Source organism: Rutilus rutilus (genome assembly GCF_951802725.1).
Source record: "Rutilus rutilus genome assembly, chromosome: 21".
NCBI lineage: Eukaryota > Metazoa > Chordata > Actinopteri > Cypriniformes > Leuciscidae > Rutilus > Rutilus rutilus.
The window spans coordinates 10,683,392-10,702,894 of record NC_140226.1 but is presented as its reverse complement, the minus strand read 5'-3'; the positions used below and the strand labels follow the sequence as shown (position 1 = coordinate 10,702,894).

Here is a 19,503-nt window from a genome sequence, read left to right as displayed (position 1 = left end):
CCTTGATTTTACCATGCCTGGAAATAACACTTTTGAACTGTTGAATATGAATAAATACATTTTAATGACATTCTAATTTGTTTAATATAGAAGGACCACATAGGAAAACTATTTTTTATAAAAGCTATTTAAAGATTTTCCACCATACACATTTACCAATTGTTTTACTAATTGTTACTATTTACTAATCGTTATTAATAGAGAAATTGCCATCATAGTTGACCAACAATGCTTTTGGAAAACACACCCCAGATGTCACTTACTCATCCCCTCCAACACGTCCGTGCACCAATATAGGGTGTGTGAAAACACTTACACCCGTCACATTATATATGAAGCATTTTGTTGGATGTCAAAGTGCAGTTCATCAGTGAAAGGTGAATACAATAATATATCATATAATATTAATATACAGAAAAAAAAAAGCATTATATATAAATATATAATATTATAAAAACACACACATACACATACATACATACACACATACATGCATACATATTTTATATATATATATATATATATATATATATATATATACACACACACACACATATACATATATATATATACATATACACTACCGTTCAAAAGTTTGGGGTCAGTAAGATTTTTAATGTTTTTAAAAGAAGTATCTTCTGCTCACCAAGGCTGCATAATTTATTTGATTAAAAATACAAACAAAAACAGTAATATTGTGAAATATTATTCCAATTTAAAACAGCTGTTTTCTATGTGAATATACAGTAAAAGTGTAATTTATCCCTGTGATCAAAGCTGAATTTTCAGCATCATTACTCCAGTCTTCAGTGTCACATGATCCTTCAGAAATCATTCTAATATGATGATTTGATGCTCAAGAAACATTTATGATTATTATTATCAATGTTGAACACAGTTATTTACATTTTTATTTCATGATGCTATGATGAATAGAAAGTTCAAAAGAACAGCATTTATCTGAAATCTAAAGCTTTTGTAACATTAAACACTACCGTTCAAAAGTTTGGGGTCAGTAAGAATTTTAATTTTATTTTTGGGGGAAAGAAATAAAATAAACCAATACTTTTATTCATCAAGGATGAGTTAAACTGATCAAAAGTTACAGTAAAGACATTTATAATGTTAGAAAATATTATATTTTAAATAAATGCTGTTCTTTTGAACTTTCTATTCATCAAAGAATTTTGTTTTCAACATTGATAATAATCATAAATGTTTCTTGAGCATCAAATCATCATTTTAGAATGATTTCTGAAGGATCATGTGACACTGAAGACTGGAGTAATGATGCTGAAAATTCAGCTTTGATCACAGGAATAAATTACACTTTTACTGTATATTCACATAGAAAACAGCTGTTTTAAATTGGAATAATATTTCACAATATTACTGTTTTTGTTTGTATTTTTAATCAAATAAATTATGCAGCCTTGGTGAGCAGAAGATACTTCTTTTAAAAACATAAAAAATCTTACTGACCCCAAACTTTTGAACGGTAGTGTATATATATATATATATATATACAAAAAAAAAACAACTGTATGAAATATAAGAGGACCTATAATCAATTTTGTCGATTTACATAGATAAGGCGTTGTCGGGAAAATCCGTTTCGCGTTCCTACCCCAAAGCAACAAAATAAAATACAATTCTTTATCAAAATTTATAAGGAAAGACAAGTACTTTGTTTAGGCTTGGCTTGTAGGGAATTCCAAACCTGCGTATATTCAAACGCACATAACTATAGAACCCATTCTAAATGCGCATGTGAACGCCATCAGCGTTTCTCACAGGTTCGCGTTTAAAGTCTGTGTAGAGGGAATGGTGTCGTCTTAGCGGCCCCTGATTTAATAACAAATGATCGTTGCGACGTAAGCAAATCAATCAAAACTAACTTTAGATGGAAAATAACTTAACTCTGCTATAAAGCCAAAACAATCTCTGTTACCTTAAATGATACGCATCTCTGTGAAGCTGCTTTGAAACAATCTACGTTGTTAAAAGCGCTATATAAATGAAGATGACTTGACTTGACTAGATTGGGCTGTCGATTTACGTAGGTCCACAGGTAAGATGGAGCCAATAGAGTGCCATTAGAATGGCCCTAAAATTCAAGATATAAGGGCAAAAATGTTTTTATCATAAATAAGTTACATCAGAAATATCACACGTTAAGAAATATCACATTCAATAAATATGTAGTTAATAGTGTTCAAGTTTAGACACGATAAATCTGAATCAGTCGGGTGAACCATTTATGGCCCATTCATAAAGAGAGCCATTTACTTGAATCAGCCGTTTGAATTAATCAAATGAATGAATGACTTACTCATTTAGACATTTACCACAAATGACTGGCAGTTTGAGTTTCTTGAGTATCATTGAATTAAAAAATAATAATAATTTTGTATTTTGGGGATAGTTTGCCCGAAAATAAAAATTCAGTTTTTTTTACATTTACTCACCCTCATGTCATTTCAAACCTGAATGACTTACTTTCTTTTGCAGAATGCTGGTAACCAAACTGTTTTGGCCTGTAAATATATCTAAATACCAATTTTAAAAAAACAATCATGGCCGTTGTAGCCTAAACGTTTTTGTGTAAGAAGTTAAGGCAGCCAGTAGAGGTAATGCGACCTCACCGCCGCCCACTGGCAACATACATCAACAAAAACACTGGCAGTGTGAATGCAGCTTAATAACAGATCTTATATTACTGAATGAATGAAAGTATACTTACAGGGAAAGCAGTTTGACTCTTCGTTTCCAATGTGTCCGATGCTTTTTTGAGACCCTCGCCAGTGATCTGATTGGCTGATATGTCTAAAATCCTGAGTCTGGGCATAGTGGCAACAGCAGACATCAATTCTGGAAGGAGGTCGTCGTTCAGACGGTTGGCAGTGATGCGCAGCTCCGTGAGGCTGGCCTGCAGCTTCAGCGCTCGGAGGAGAGGAGTCAGAGACGCTGGAGGCAAACTGAGTCCACAGACGTTCACACAGGAGCTGCTGTCCTGCACCTCACACAGCCGGGACACACGCCGGTTCTCCTCTGAAACACACATAACATGAAGAACATCAGTTTTTTAAGAAAGATCCCAGACTTCTTTGAGACTGAGAAGAGGTTCAGGAACACAAAGAGTCACTCACCCACTCCCAGACTCTGACAGGCCTTCCTGTAACGCTCAGGGAGCGGAGGAAGATCCCATGAACACACCTCAGCAAGAACCTGCAGCAGGTACATCCACCCGAAGATGAAAAAAAGAAAGCAAATTAGCAAACTTTCAGCCTGTTTATCACACAAAGCTACTGTATGGATTCAGAAGACTTGTTATAAAGCACTCTAGTTGTATGGACTACCTTTATGGAATTTTAATTTTGGATCTTGGCACACTTTTGTTCAAAGGTGAAAATCAGCCTGGGCAGCCAGGCCCTTTCACACTTCAAACACATCCAGTAATATTTATAATGCATTACTGAGACTTTCTTCTTTTGAGTCTTTTGTTTTTAATATAAAGGTGAAACTTCACTACCAGACTATATCATATGTCAAGAATAATATTATCTTTTGGTTTTGTGTCCATGAAGTTTCAAATAAATAAGAAAACCAAATGAGATTAAGTACCATGAAGTAAAGTATTGGTTTCACTTTATTTTGATGGTCCCTTTAACACACTACTAACTCTACTAAAAGTGTCTACTAACTCTCATTAGAGTATTAGTAGAGTATTAGTAGACTGGTAGGGTTAGGGTTAGAATAAGTTGACATGTAGTAGCAAAGTTACTTATAGTCAGTAGAATGTCTGGAGAAGCATCACAATAAAGAGTTAGTAGATATTAAGCAGACACTCTACTAATACTCTAATGAGAGTTAGTTGACATGTAGTTGCAAAGCTACTTATAGTCAACAGAATGTTCAAAAGGGACCATCAAAATAAAGTGTTACCAAAGTATTTAAATTATTAGACTATATAATCACGATCTTGGTATGTAAGCTTGTTTCCGCCATGGAATAAAAAAAAATTAAAAAAATTAATTGCAACTTTTAATCTCACAATTCTGACTAATTTTTTCAGAATTCCAGGCTTATGTCTCACAATTCAGACATTATATCTCACAATTTTGTTTATATTTAATAAATTCTGAGGAAAAAAGAATTAATTATATATATATATATATATATATATATATCTCAATTCTGATTTTATATATCACAATTTTTACTTTTTTCTCATAATTGTGAGTTATACATTCGCAATTTGCGAATCATGAAGTCTGAATTGCAAAATATAAACTATAAAATGCAATTAGAAGGAAAAAAGGTCAGAATAGTGAGATAAAAAGTCGCAATTACCTTTTTTATTTTTTATACCCTGGCGGAAAACAGGCTTCCCTATTTCGGTCATAAAATATTTATTTTGTTTTATTGTGACATGGTGATGATCAGGACCTCAAAATGAAAATATTGTTCTGAAAATATGGTAAGAAAGAAACTGCAGAATAGTGAGAGACAAAATAGTTTATATCTGTCTATTATATTATATTATATTGTATATTACATTAAACTATATTATGATTTTGATCATACCACCCAAATAAAATAACAAAATTCTTACTTATTGTTTATTAACATTATTTAATTATTCATTTATTTTCCTGGCAATTCTTTTCATCTCAATTGTGACAGTATGATTTCTTTTGCTACAATCCCCCAAAAAATCTTTTTTATTCGTAAAAAAAAAAGAAGAAAAAAAAGAAAACAGTGGACAGGAGTTTTCAGACGACCTCTGACCTCTTCATTGGTGTGTAGCACAGCCAGCAGTGGATCTGTGGGTAAGAGCAGAGCGCCCTCTTTCTGCAGGGACAGACGTGGCAGTAATCCACACTTCTGATAGTAGCGCTGAGAGGCCTGCTCACACAACCAGGCCACCGTACAGGAGTCTGCCTCACTACACAAACACAAAAACAACATCTACAATTACATACACTCAGAACACACACCACACACTACCTGATACATACAAAACTAGCATCAGACCTGTGAGGAACTGGAATCAGGAAGACATTGTCCTGAACTCTGACCCTCATCCTGATTGGTGCAGGCACATGGGCTGTTCGGTTCTGGAATGATGCTGAAGACTTAAAAAAGAAAGTATAATAATCATTTTTCAGCCAATTTATAATGCATTTATTAATTTATTAATCATAGCAGTCTGCAAGTATCAAACACAATGAGAAGTGTTATGTAGAAATAGAAGTATTGGATTTCTAACCTCCTTTTTAACTGATTTTGTTTTAGTAATTGTTACATAAAATTTGGATAAAAATGAAATGCAGAATAACTGCATTTATTTCCAAAATGATAACTGAATGCCACTTGTTAAATTAAACATGCAAAGTAATGAGGTAATTAACTTTTATACTGCAACTGCATACCATTTCACATATTATAAAGAAACATAGCAAGCGCTATAAAATATAAAACCAAGTCAAGACCAAAAAAGACCTTAAAGATCCACATTTACTGCCTCAGAAATGTCTAATCAATGAATACTATTAGAATAATAGCTGTTGTCAATCAAATGAAATCACTAACAACAAAATCTGTCTTTGCACTGCAGAGCTGGCACAGAAACTGTGTCTGAATTGATACAATTACAACTGCATAAATAATGTTGAGATTAATGTTTTAAAAATACAATTTCGTGGGCATTTGTATTAATTTTGTGGTGACATTTTTGCCAATTACTCATTTGTTTCTGACTCGGAATAACAGTAGCAAAAGAAATCAAATTAGACAAGTTATTGACTGCATCTGAAGCAGGAAGTTTTACATCCAATCATATTAATGATGTTAACACATAATTCTGACAATTTAGTGATATCCCTGCAAGTGGTGGTCTTGACCAGTCTTAAAATCCAGAGTCCTCTTAGTCTAAGACCGAGACAAGACTGAGTACAAATGCCATCAAGACGAGGCAAGACCAAGACCTCGAGTGCAGCAACACTACTATACAGTGAGCTGGCATTACATTCCAAACACATCCAATGATACAGTGAGGTCTATTACCATTGACTGATGGGTCGGAGGTGCAGGGTCATCATGATTCGGGTCGGATTCTTCGTTCATGATGGGACTATGTGACCTGCTGACCTCTCTCCTGCCCAGAATCACCATCCCGGGCAGTTGATTCATCTTCACCTGCCGAGACTTATTAGAGCCCTTCTTCAGAGACAGACCCCTACTGGAGGAACTCTGAACTGCAATGAGAAAAATCCAAGAGTCAGCTGACCTTTATCACAAAACAAGTGCCAACAGGGTGATCAAGACCCCAGAATTAATCAATACAATTGTGATGAAAAGAAAAAAAACTGCAGAAGTTTAAATTAACAACAGGCAATCAAATATTTTATAGCATTATTAATATCTGTATATTTTTACATTAATATATTATATTAAATTATTAAAAAACATACAAATATTTGATATTATATTATAACATATATTAAGCTGCCCATTATCACAGAATAAATGCCGACATGTTGATCAGGACCTCAAAAATATTGATCTGAAAATGTGATAAGAAAGAAACTGCTAAATAGTGAGAGACTTGACAATGGGCAACAAAACAGTTTAGTGTTTAAACTATCCACCTATTAATTATATTATAGTGTATTACATTAAATAACACTATATATATATATATATATATCATTCAAAAATATTTGACTGCAGCAACTGACCAATCAGAGTCAAGTATTTCAGAAGCCACTTATTATTATTATTGTGTGTAAATGTCAGTGTTGTGGATTATGTATGGGAATTATTTTTAAAAGTGTTTGTTGAAATGTTACATTATTGTGTTAAGCACAATTTTTTAGGAAACTAATGTTGTAGTTACTTTTGTATTACTTTATTAAAGTGTTGCATTACTTTAGCCATTAAATAAATGCAAGGGAGTGCAAAAAATTCTAAAAATATCAGTTGTTGGACATTAAATGTAGGATTGAACTAATTCACATTGTATATATGATGCATTGCATGCAAGAATAGAATTACTAAAAGTGAAGCCCCAACTAAATGAATAAAAAAATCTAATTTAATCTCTAAAATCTAATATTCTGAATACATCATTGTGTGTACATTGTAATCCTCATGAAACTAATGACTGGATGATTGCGCCGGTTTGTCACACACCTCTAGAAGGAACTTCAGCAGAGACTGAGAAATGATTCTGATTTCTGAAAGTTGTTTCCCGTGGGATGTTTTGCTCAGAAACTCTCCGCTTCTTCTTAGGCTGCACATCACTCAGGTCATCCTCCAGCCAATCATCTGCCACATACTGCTCCTCTGGGACCAAAGCTGATCTGCTATTGGCCGACACCGCTGGCGTGCTGGTAAAGGCCGGCTCTGATAGGCTCTGAGTGAGGAGGCGGGATTTGGCGCTGCCCAGGTTCTGCATGGCCTTCTGGTACTCCAGTCTGCCCGAGTCTGACTGCGGGGGCAACGCGGTCTCTCTGACGGCGTATACGGAGGGAAGATCCTGACTGGGTGGGAATTCCTGCGAGGACTGGGCCGCTGGGGAACGCGGTCTTGACCGAACAGGACGAAGAGGACTGAACGAGCAATCAGAGTCAGAATCACCTGAAGAACTGCTTTTGTTCTAAAGCAACAAAAAAAAAAAAAAAAAAAAAAACATGAGGCAAGGGACAGGTCGATGTCAGTCATCCAGATCCTGAGCATCATTGACAAATATCTTATCTTGTAAAATGTGTGGTCAGTACCACCCCTCTCTATACAGAGTATGCGTGATCGCGAATAGGAAAGTCGAAGTAAAAAGCGAGCACACATTCAAAAGCGATTTCAATACCCCGCATATTGATCCCTGAATCCCGCAAATTATATACAATATAATTACACAACTATATAACTGCAAGAGAACGCAAAAATATTAAAATATATTTTTTCCTCCCATCTCATATTTTTTCCCATCACCATGTCCTTTTAGGGGCTCCGTAGAGTCATTTCCTTTCCGAACATAGTATTTGGCTTCGGGCACATCCCTAGCGATTAGGATCTCAAAATGGAAAATTGTTTAAAGGAGAACTTGGTAACTTTTTTAACGTAATAAAACTGTCTAGAAATCATTTGGATGGTTAAACAACCTGTTCTGGTGATATTGGTGACTTTCCCTGCTCCCCCCAGCGTTCCCAGGCGGAAAACCAACCTTGCAACTTGGGGACTACCGTCCCGGCAAGATAGAAATTGGAAGTCTCGTGAGAAGCGAGAACGAAAATGAGAACGAGCGCGAAACACAAATTGCTTTACGGCAATTCGACATAAACAAACACGCATGTATGATGTATTACCAGATTACCCACCTCGGTAGACATAGCTCCACACGATACAGTTGGCTTGCTCCGATCAAAACAAACGCACATGAGCAGCGGTAGAGAGCGGGAGGAGGCCGCCGCAAGTGAGTTTTTTACGACCGTGTTGTGAAATATACACCCTCCCACAGCTGTAGGGGGAGCTCGTGGGGAAAACATGCGACAACAAAAGGGAAAATCAGCGAAGAAGTGAGTAGAGTTCGCTAGAGTTACCGAGTTCTCCTTTAATTTAGGATTTAGGAAAAGCTTCACTGCAATAAAAAATTATTTTGAAGATGTAAATAAAATGTTGCTAAAATTTACTAGCAATTTGTGAAAATAGTTTTCTCAAAGTAAACCCTAGACCAATGTTTTTCTGGTGATGAAAAAATGTGTTATAAAAAATATCTTTACACTTGAGTTTTCATCATAGACTGTAAAAAATAGGTTTTCATAAGCCAAATTCCCACTGTTTTTAACCAATATAATAAACTATAAAATGATTATTGTGATTTATTAATTTTTTTATTCAACAATAATAAATACATTGTAATAACACTATTTCACTTAATAAAAATTTGAGTAATAATAATTTTATTTTAATATAAAATCACAATAACAATACTTATGTCTTAATTTTTTCATTTTCAAACGGTAACCCATCGATCTTTTATTTTGATAGTTGGCAGGCAAATAAAAATATGAGCTGCTGGTTTCAGAGTGAAGCGCTGCACTGTGTTCATCTACACACGCAGCTCATGAAATCAGAGTCTTAGAGCCGTGACACACCAAGTCGAAGGTCGGGCCGTCGGTGAGCGCTTGTCGGGCTAGTCTTTGCTGTGTGTTCCGCATGTTAGTTGTATTCGGGCTCACGTTGGTGGCAATTCGGCCAATTCAGCATGTTGAATCACCGTCATTCAGTTTAGTGAACGAGAATAAAAGCGAAGAAAAGAAGGCTGTTCTAATTTTACACCATCTTACTGAGCATTGCAATATGCGAATATTTTCATAACAACATGAGCCGTCTGAAATGAAGTAAGTGATCAGAATGATTGATATTGAAAATGGTAATGGTTTACGGTTTGCATATCTGAAGTCCTTGTTTTGGTTTCTCCTTTTGAATGACGAATATAGACTATTGATACCAGCTAATATAGAGTTATTTCCTTAAACACAGGCGCAAAACACACATGCCAGTTGACAGTCTGCAGTAGCCTTTGAGATATTTTCAAGTGCAGCTTTATGGCCCAGATGAAGCCGACGCAAGGCGACAACAGTCAGCTTTCATCAGCGCTAGTTCTTTGACGTCGGCTTGTTGTGTCACGGCCTTTGGATTTGCAGAAGTTACAGTAAATAAGCAGAGCCATTTTGAGATGATTGAACTAGGAGTTTTAAAGGCTTGCTTCATTAAAATCGGTAGTGCATATATTGATTTAAATGGCAGCCAGCGCGATTTGACAACTGCACCAAGCCATATCACGATATCGATTTTATTTAGATGTATTGTGCAGCCTTAGGAAAAACTGTTCAGAAAAGCAACTTTACCCCATACAGAACATCTACTTCCATCCCTCGTGGCCGGCGGGCTGAACCGGACGTGCCCCTGCGTCTGGGAGCAGAGTCTTTTGGAGTCGGGACAGTCGGAGCGGGACGTGGAATGATGTGCTGGGGTGACGGCGGGGACTCCTGCAACAGTGGTTCTGAACACTCTGCATCAAACAGCTGACTGTCCTGAAGCTCCTTCTGCTGCCGTGGAGCCGTCGATATAACCGAGACTACAGCAGAATAAGAAAATGATTTTAAAGTACTGAGATTTCCTTACCAAGTACCAACACTTCCAATTCATCTTCCATAAATCAAGTGTTCTTGAACTTTCTGTCAATCTAATTTAGGTCAATAAATCAAGTACTATAGTGAATTTTAAATAAAAGTTTATTTAATTTCAGTAATTTTATGTATATCTCATTTGTTATCATTAAACGGGTCATGACATGGATTTTATTATTTTAATGTTCCTTGAGGTTGACCTAAAACGTTAACAGTTATTTTGCACACAAAAATAAGAAATTTAAATATATATACAGACCCTTTCCAAAAAATTTGAATATCATGGAAAAGTTTATTTATTTCCATAATTCCATTCAAAACGTTAAACTTCCATAGATTATAGATTCAGGGCCCACAACTTAAACGATTTCAAGTATTTAGTTGTTTATTTGTACATAATTTGGGCTTCCAGCTCATAAAACCCACGAAAACAGGATTTCAAAAAGTTAGAATATTACATGAAATCACACAGTAATTACACAGTGATACCATGGTCATTGAACCAGGTTTTGATTCTTTTGGCAGTGTGGGCAGGAGCAAATCCTGCTGGAAAATGAAGGAAGCATCTCCATAAAGCTTGTCTGCTGAAGGAAGCATGAAGTGCTCTGAAAATGTCCTGGTAGACGGCTGCGTTGACTCTGGATTTAATAAAGCACAGTGGACCAAAGTCCTCTTTTCTGATGAGAGCAAATTTTGCATCTCATTTGGAAACCAAGGTCCCAGAGTCTGGAGGAAGAATGGAGAGGCACACAATCCAAGATGCTTGAAGTCCAGTGTGAAGTTTCCACAGTCTGTGTTGGTTTGGGGAGCCATGTCATCGGCTGGTGTTGGTCCACTGTGCTGTCCACCTAACGCAGCCGTCTACCAGGACATTTCCAGAGCACTTCATGCTTCCTTCAGCAGACAAGCTTTATGGAGATGCTGACTTCATTTTCCAGCAGGATTTGCACCTGTCCACACTGCCAAAAGAACCAAAACCTGGTTCAATGACCATGGTATCACTGTGTAATTACTGTGTGATTTCATGTAATATTCAAATTTTTTGAAATCCTGTTTTCGTGGGTTTTATGAGCTGGAAGCCCAAATTATGTACAAATAAACAACTAAATACTTGAAATCGTTTAAGTTGTGGGCCCTGAATCTATAATCTATGGAATTTTAACGTTTTGAATGGAATTATGGAAATAAATAAACTTTACCATGATATTCAAATTTTTTGGAAAGGGTCTGTATATATATAAGAGAAAAAAATATATTTTCATCCTTCATTCTGACTTCTGTCTGAATTGATGCAGTTTTTCGGGGCGCTCCTTTAAGCCATGTCAGTAAACGGCCAATGTTATGATTGGTTAACGTTGTTGCATAGGAAACTGAATCAACGCCCACTCGCTGTTGCACGTGAGTTAGTGTTTTGAAAACATTATTCATATAAAACCATAATTTACAGACAAAGCATTATGAAATCATTTACTTACAGTTTGTGATGCAGCTGCATTCAGATCCAATACAGTTGTCATAAATGTTTCTTTGGGAACCCTCTTTATTACACTCTGACTAAACAAAATGCTCCGAACAAACATTTAATCCTCCGGCATGATCCGGGGCGCCATTTGTGAAAATAAACCACTTGTGTCCGATGCTGTCTCTAGAGACGCAAATGAGCTGTGTAAACTGGATGAGTCAAAGCAAACGTTCTTTCACTCATCCATTTGTCCTGTTCTCGGCAGACTCAAGTGTGTAGAGCAGGGGTCTCCAACCTTTTTTCATTTGAGAGCTACTTTTTAAAAATGAAAGTGGCCGAGAGCTACTCATGTAATGCAATACTTAAATCTTTTAAATAATGTCTCATAACTCTCATATTAACAACTATGCTAACTGTTTTAGACCTAAAAGAGTTATTGTAGGCCTATATATGTCACCCTTAATTGTCAGAGATAAAAAAAATTATAATAATAATAATAATACTGTAAAAACACATAATTATTGTTGATTTTATAGTGCATCATAACTAGAGATGAAATGGTATGAAAATGTAATTTCATGATTATAGTGACCAAAATGATCACGGTTATCACAGAATCCTGTTCAAAAAGTACTAATACTACACAATAAAATCAATTCACCAAGTTTTATGTCGAAAACCAGCAAATAACAAATAAACTTAGCATCAATATGCACTTTTTGTTTACATAAACATTAAAATAATACCATTAAAAATGATGGCCAAATTTGAAAGGAGTGTCTTGCAACATGTTATCTACTAACATGTACAAGTTCAAATAAAGTTTTGACAAAAAGTTTTTAAAAAAAGATAAATTACTGACATTTACAATGCACATTAGCTTATCTTTTATTATTAATAGTAAAATTCGGTCCGATTTTCCCGTGGCGTCTGTCGTTGCTATGCAACCATGCACTGCGCTCTCCACAACGATAAAGAAGTTTTAATAGCTAATGGATTTCCACCATCGAAAAATGCTTGCTGTAGCTCTGCTACTAGATTCATTTACGGAGAAGAAAAAAACACCCGTAGTTTGGGTGCCCCCCATCCTTCATGTTGAGTTGCTGCGCCTGGAAAAAATGAGCGCGCCGTTTATTTTTTTATGTGCAGCTTGTCAGTAATGTACGGCTCTGTGATCCGTAGTAAATGCTGCTCCATTTGAAAGCACTGCGAGTTTGAGTTACTTATAACGTGCATTTGAAAAAGCATGCGTCAAACATCTTTCCAAACATGGGAAGCATTTATGAACCTCTTGTCCAACAAAAGACAACATTCAGCTACAGCGACAGTATGACGCACATAGGGATTTCCTGGAATGACGTGTGTTGTCTACTTCTGCGGCGGGGCATATTTGGCGTGTCTGCGTGAAAGCGCCCTCTGTTGTTCAGATGGAGCAGCATTTACTACCGATCAGCCGTGCTGCACTGACAAGCTGCGCATAAAATAATCGCAGCCTTTGGCAAATCGCGTGCGGTTTTATTTCAATGAATCGATTACTTTGTTTATAATGAGGATGTTTTGAGCTATGAAACCAGCAAGATATTTGAATGGTACAAAGATCAAGGCAAATATGATTTCTCATGTCATGACCCCTTTAAAACACATTATGCATTGAATCAGCTATAAATCATCGGTAAGCCATTTAAAAAAAAACCTAGGTTGCATAATACATGAGTATCTTTGATCTCCTCACCGTCTCCTGACAGTGCTCTCTTGATGAGTTTCTCAGTCTCCAAACAATCCTGCTTTGTCTCTTGGTCCAGCTGTCGACTGTAAGTCTTAAACCACTGACGGAGAGTGTCCAGAGGAGTGAGTCCCTATAAATAAATATGTACATATAACACAAATGTGGACAGAAGATGAACAAAGACAGATGATGAATCAATCGGTTTTGTTCCTGAAAGGAGGATGAAATACTAGTGTAAGTAGCCTTATATATGCTCAAAAAGCATTTAATTGATCATATACAGTAAAAACAGTAATTCTATGACACATTTAAATAACTGTTTTCTATATTAATATAATTTAAAATGTAAGTTCTTCCTGTGATGACAAAAGCTGAATTTTCAGCATCATTAATTCAGTCTTCAGTGTCACATGATCCTTCAGAAATCATTCTAAAATGCAGATTTTCTGCTCAAGAAACATTTATTATTATCAATGATGAAAACAGTTGTGCTGCTTAATATTTCTGTGGAAATCATGATACATTTTCTTTCAGGATTATTTTATAAAGAGAAAGTTTAAAAGAACAGCGCTTATTTGAAATAGAAATCTTTTGTAACATAAAAAATGTCTTAATAATTTTTTTTTGTTTTTACCATATTTATATAAATGCATGCAATTTGAAATGTTTCACATTTGTGTCTATTTGTTAATAGGCATGTGTAGCATTAGTGTTTTCCTGACCTTGCCATTGCGAACAGTGACTGACGCCCCTTTCTGCACCAGCAGTCGAGCTACATGGAAGTGGCCGCAGTTCAGCGTGTCATGCAGAGGTGTGACACCATCACAGTCTCGACCCCCAGGGTCATTTATATTTGCTCCACGGTCAAGCAGCAAAGCTACAATCTCTGAAATAAAAAATAAAAAAATCAGATTTCAGTCTCTCTGATGAGCTATATAACTATTATGAATGTAAACCTGCAGAATACAGCACCTTGATGACCGTAGTTACAGGCCTCATGCAGAGGAGTCCACCCGCAGTAATCCCTCAAGTTAACCGGGTGACCCTGTCACAACAAACAAACATAACAGAGAAAGGTCCATTTTATACATGTTGTATCAACATCCATCAAATACATCCTCAAGAAGGTCAAATCGATTTCACTCTAAAAAGTGAAGTACCAACAATGAAAAGAGCCAAACCCACCTGATCAATCAAACACTGAACCTGCTTTACGTTTCCCTCTATACAGGCCCTGTGGAGAACCGTCTCGCCCTTCTCATTCCGTCGGTTCCACTGCACAAGCAACACAGAACAAGATCAACAAACAATAAAACACACGAGGATGAAGCACAGCATAAACCACAGTCTGTCAGATCTCACCCTCTGCGTCTTCCTCCTGCCCGTGACCATCTTATCATAACCCTCCAGATCATCATCTGCACAAACAGATTATTCACTCAATCAGCATCCTGATTTATATCTTTCATCATTTAAAAAAACAAAACAAAAAAAACACCACATTGCACATTTTGTTCATTGAACATATAACATAGTAAGAATGACAGAATTACAGTAAATATTGGGTCCAATAATGTGATACCATGGTACTTTGATATTTAATATAGCACATATCATAATATTTATGCCAAGGTACTTGCCTATGATATATGTAAAATCAAGGGACTGTATATGCATAATAACATATCAAAATATCAAGGTATTACCATCTGATGCCATCACTGTACTATGGTAGCACTCAGTGTTGTTATTGTTAACAAAACAAACTATTAAAAATGTATTTTGCTAATTAAAAGAAAAGCTGAAATAAAATAAAATATAAAAATTAGACTTAAAAAACGTCACAGAAAATCAGAATTGTTGCCTTGGCATAAAATGTCAAGTACTAAAAATCCTAAAATAGGGCTGCAACAAACGATTATTTTGATAATCGATTAATCTAACGATTATTAGAATGATTAATCGACTAATCGTCTATTATTTCGCCGACTAATCAGTAAGTTTGGAACAATTATTCAGCTTTTTCAATTAGTTAAAACACTGAGTTATACATATTCTAACTATAATATAAAAAAGAAAATCACTTCAGCTTTTGAAATGGTTGTTTTAATGATCTTTGAGCCAACTAGAGCCTCTTTAAGTGCTTTAACATGCATGTTGTGCTCCTGTGAAAAGCAAGTTCCGCCTTGCATGTATTGCACACGACAGCATTCTTGGTTTGAAGTTTTGTGAAACTTTCACACACCTAGCTAGTTCGGATTCGTTTGCACTCATTCATATTTTGCGCTGTGTTTTCTTCTACCACAATAGTATTTGTAAGGGCTGCATTACACTCTAGCGCGACAGCGCCGTAGCGGTCAAATCGCGATATTGCAGGCCCTTACATTAAAGTCCGCGTGAACCGGAAGTTGCAAACGACTTTTCTCCAGTGCTGTGACATATTTCCCAGTGAAAAGGAATATTGAACAGAGGGCAGGGTTTTACTCTAGCGCTCCTCCTCTCCATCTCTCGCTCATTACAGACTAACGGTTTGAGGGGAGTGGTTAAGCCTTTCTCAACCCAAGCCGTCAAGCATACGTCATCAGGGAAGGTCCTCCAAGGCAGAGAGGAGGGGCATTTTCAGATTTTGATTAAAGATTACGAAGCCAAAACATTTTTTTTCCGTGTTTTAACTTGCACGGATTAATTGTTCACCACAAGACTAGTAATATGCGCTAACAAAGTAAATAGGGTCCATTTTGATTTCAGTTGGACTTTAAGTCACGTGAGATCAAACGACTATATATATACAAAGATATTTTGTCGACAATGTCGACTAATCGTTTCAGCCCTATACTAAAACTCAAATAAATGAAATAAATAAATTAAAGCTAAATAGAAATATTAAAGCTAATGAAAATGACAAAAACACCCATCAAAATGAGTACCGGTACAATTAAAATGAAAAATTAGTATGAAAATATGAATAAATACTATAATAGTATATAAAATACTTAATTAAGACTGATACCTCTACAGTACTCTTATCTGCATTGCAATAAACCTCATAAAAATCATTGTTGGTATTAGCATTCTATAAACCGGTGTGTGTTATGTGTGTATTACCGGAGTCAGAGTATTGAATGTCACTGTCCTCCAGTGGTTCACTATTCTCCACCTCCTCTTCTTCATCATCCTCTTCACTATCTTCCAGTCTCAGACCGTCCCGCTCACACAGCTCCATCAGCCGTGCCTCTGTGTCGTCACACTGCGAGGAACCGCTGCGCCGCTGGGCCTGAACCCACGCTCTCAAAACACGCCTCTGGAATCACATCACAGATGGGATTACATCTCTTATCCAAAGTGACATTTCATATTTGATTAAAGGTTCAGTAACAGAGTTAAGACTCTTCCTTAAGGGAACTATGGTTAGAATTCGACCCTTTTGGGGTTCGAACCTCCAACTTTGGCTCAGCAGTCCAGAGTAATCTGTTCATCTCTGATTTATCAATGCAGTGGTCTGCAGTCACTGGACACGAACAAAAGAATATCCTACATCGTAGAGCTTTTAATCCTACATTTCAAACTTTGGTGCACTATATCCAACTCAATATTTCATATTAATGCCAGATTCACTGTGTATATGATATGTAACATTTGCTTTATCTGGTCTTTATTTGAGAGAATGTGATTCCCAGTGCACATAGACTTAGAGATGGTACTCAACCAGAATGCGTTTTTTTGCCGCCACGGGTACCGCCAACAGTCCACCACGCCATGGAGATTAAAAAATAATAATACTATCAATAAGATTTTATTAATTACATACACATAACCAAATCTAGTAATCAAAAGCAGTGTTTGTTACTTTCTTTTTATTCTCAGTTTTTTGTTTTTCTTTATTCATGAACAGAAATATTTTAACATGTTTACAGAACAGAATAAAAGAGTTAAAGTATAAATGTTTTTTAATTGTATTTTTAAATAAATGATAATAAATTAATGTATGCATTTAAATAAATGTACTTTTAAATAAAAAACACTTTTAACACTTACAATAAAGTTCCATTAGTTATTAACAATACAATTATTTCTAATGCATTTATTTAGTTAAATTTGAACATTTATTAATACTTTATTAAAATCAAAAGTTGTATCTGTTACAATTTAATAGACCTGAGCTAACATTAACTAACAATGAAACAGCTGTATTTTTATTATTGTTAACAAAGATTAATGAAGACTGTAGCAAATGTATTGCTAAGTGTTAGTTAATGCATTAACTATCATAAACTAATAAGACCCTATTGTAAAGTAGTAGCAAAAATAATAAAATGTAAAAAATAAACAAACATACATACAGCACCGGTCAAAAGTTTGGAAACATTACTATTTTTTATGTTTTTGAAAGAAGTCTCTAATCAAGCCTGCATTTATTTGATAAAAAAATCTAGAAAAATATTATTACAATTTAAAATAATGGTTTTCTATTTTAATATACTTTCAAATATAATTTGTTTCCGTGATGCAAAGCTGAATTTACAGCATCATTACTCCAGTCTTCAGTGTCACATGATCCTTCAGAAATGTGGAACATGCTGATTTGATAGTTATCAATGTTGGAAACAGTTAATATTTTTTATTAGCTATTAGCCAGGACCACTGACAAACTAAAACATTTTCAGAAAGTACACCTCTTATAATCATGAAACCAGTGTGTGAACATCAAGACTTAAGCCTCAAGTTATTTGAACAAACCTGTAGTTTGTTCAGTCCTGATCTCTCAGCACAGCTCAGAGCAGCACTAAAACTTTCATCAATGGTCTCCATTGGCTGTCCGATCTCCTCCTGACAACCAGTTATATTTAACCATGTCTCACACTCCTGAAAAACAAGATAAACATTGAGAAGTGAGGACGTCACTCAGGATGGTGTACAACAGATTTTTGTCTCTGGTAGTTAATTAGTAGGCAACTTAGCAGTTTGTGAGGAGTCACTCATCTGTGGGTATGTTACCTCTTTAGGGTTGCCCTGTCTCAGCTTTAACTCTTGTCTGTAATGTTCCACGGCCCTGTGGTGCAGTCGCAAATCTGTGTATGTGGCCGCCAGCGACACGTAAATGACGGCTAACTCACGAGCGGGCTTCCCTAAAGTCTCTGCACACACCAGCTAATACACAAACACATGAAGTAAGAACTTTAAATAAAGGTTATAGTCATACACTGAAAATGAATAAATACATTAAATTACTGTAAAAGCAAATAAAACATTTAATTTCAACTATGAAGAAAATGCAATATATTAGAGTGCCCCTATTAAAGGGATAGTTCACTTTGAAATTAAATTTTGGTATGTTTTAGCTTACCTCAAGGGCATCCAAGATGTAGATGTCTTTGTTTCCGCAGTAGTTTCAATTTTGATATTTTTAGGTCAAACCTAAAAATTCTTGTCTGTCAGTCATATAATGCAGGTCTATGGTCACCACCTCAAAGAGCATGCACAGAGAAGTCCAAATTAAACAATTCCCCATCGTAAGTACACATTGATGGCCTAAGACACGAAACGAGCAGTTTGTGTGAGAAAACGAACAGTATTTATATCGTTTTTAGCTCATGTACACAACCACGTCCAAGTGATCTGAGGGCGCGCGCGCTTCCTGGTGTGTGACGTGTGCGCGCGTTCTGGCTTACAAGAGGTAAAAACGATATAAATACTGTTCGTTTTCTCACACAAACTGCTCGTTTCGTGTCTTAGGCCATCAATGTGTACTTACGATGGGGAATTGTTTAATTTGGACTTCTCTGTGCATGCTCTTTGAGGTGGTGACCATAGACCTGCATTATATGACTGACAGACAAGAACGGTTTGACCTAAAAATATCAAAATTGAAACTACTGCGGAAACAAAGACACCTACATCTTGGATGCCCTTGAGGTAAGCTAAAACATACCAAAATTTAATTTCAAAGTGAACTATCCCTTTAAGCCTTTTCGGATATTCCCTTTCATGCAGTGTGTAATATAGCTGTTTGTGAATGTAAAGTGATGGCAAAGTTTTAAAAATCAAAGAAGCGATTCTAAACCGCCTGAAACGAGTCGTGCGTAAATCCAGTCTCACTTCCTGCACAAAACCTACGTGGA

At 35.9% G+C, this 19,503-nt stretch overlaps 1 protein-coding gene across 1 annotated transcript in view; it reads right to left on the bottom strand.

Annotated features, from left to right (window-relative positions):
- Positions 1-19,503, bottom strand: part of tonsl (tonsoku-like, DNA repair protein) — a 31,128-nt gene that overhangs the window by 6,467 nt on the left and 5,158 nt on the right. Inside the window, exons 9-23 of the mRNA XM_084394089.1 lie at positions 18,380-18,532; positions 18,122-18,247; positions 16,490-16,685; positions 14,747-14,802; positions 14,570-14,659; positions 14,357-14,429; positions 14,107-14,270; positions 13,391-13,514; positions 9,915-10,144; positions 7,198-7,663; positions 6,070-6,260; positions 5,038-5,138; positions 4,792-4,948; positions 3,150-3,228; positions 2,744-3,051 (exon numbers count right to left, since the gene is read on the bottom strand). Coding sequence (XP_084250215.1) covers positions 2,744-3,051; positions 3,150-3,228; positions 4,792-4,948; positions 5,038-5,138; positions 6,070-6,260; positions 7,198-7,663; positions 9,915-10,144; positions 13,391-13,514; positions 14,107-14,270; positions 14,357-14,429; positions 14,570-14,659; positions 14,747-14,802; positions 16,490-16,685; positions 18,122-18,247; positions 18,380-18,532 — 2,514 coding nt within the window. The remainder of the gene's footprint in view (positions 1-2,743; positions 3,052-3,149; positions 3,229-4,791; positions 4,949-5,037; positions 5,139-6,069; positions 6,261-7,197; positions 7,664-9,914; positions 10,145-13,390; positions 13,515-14,106; positions 14,271-14,356; positions 14,430-14,569; positions 14,660-14,746; positions 14,803-16,489; positions 16,686-18,121; positions 18,248-18,379; positions 18,533-19,503) is intronic.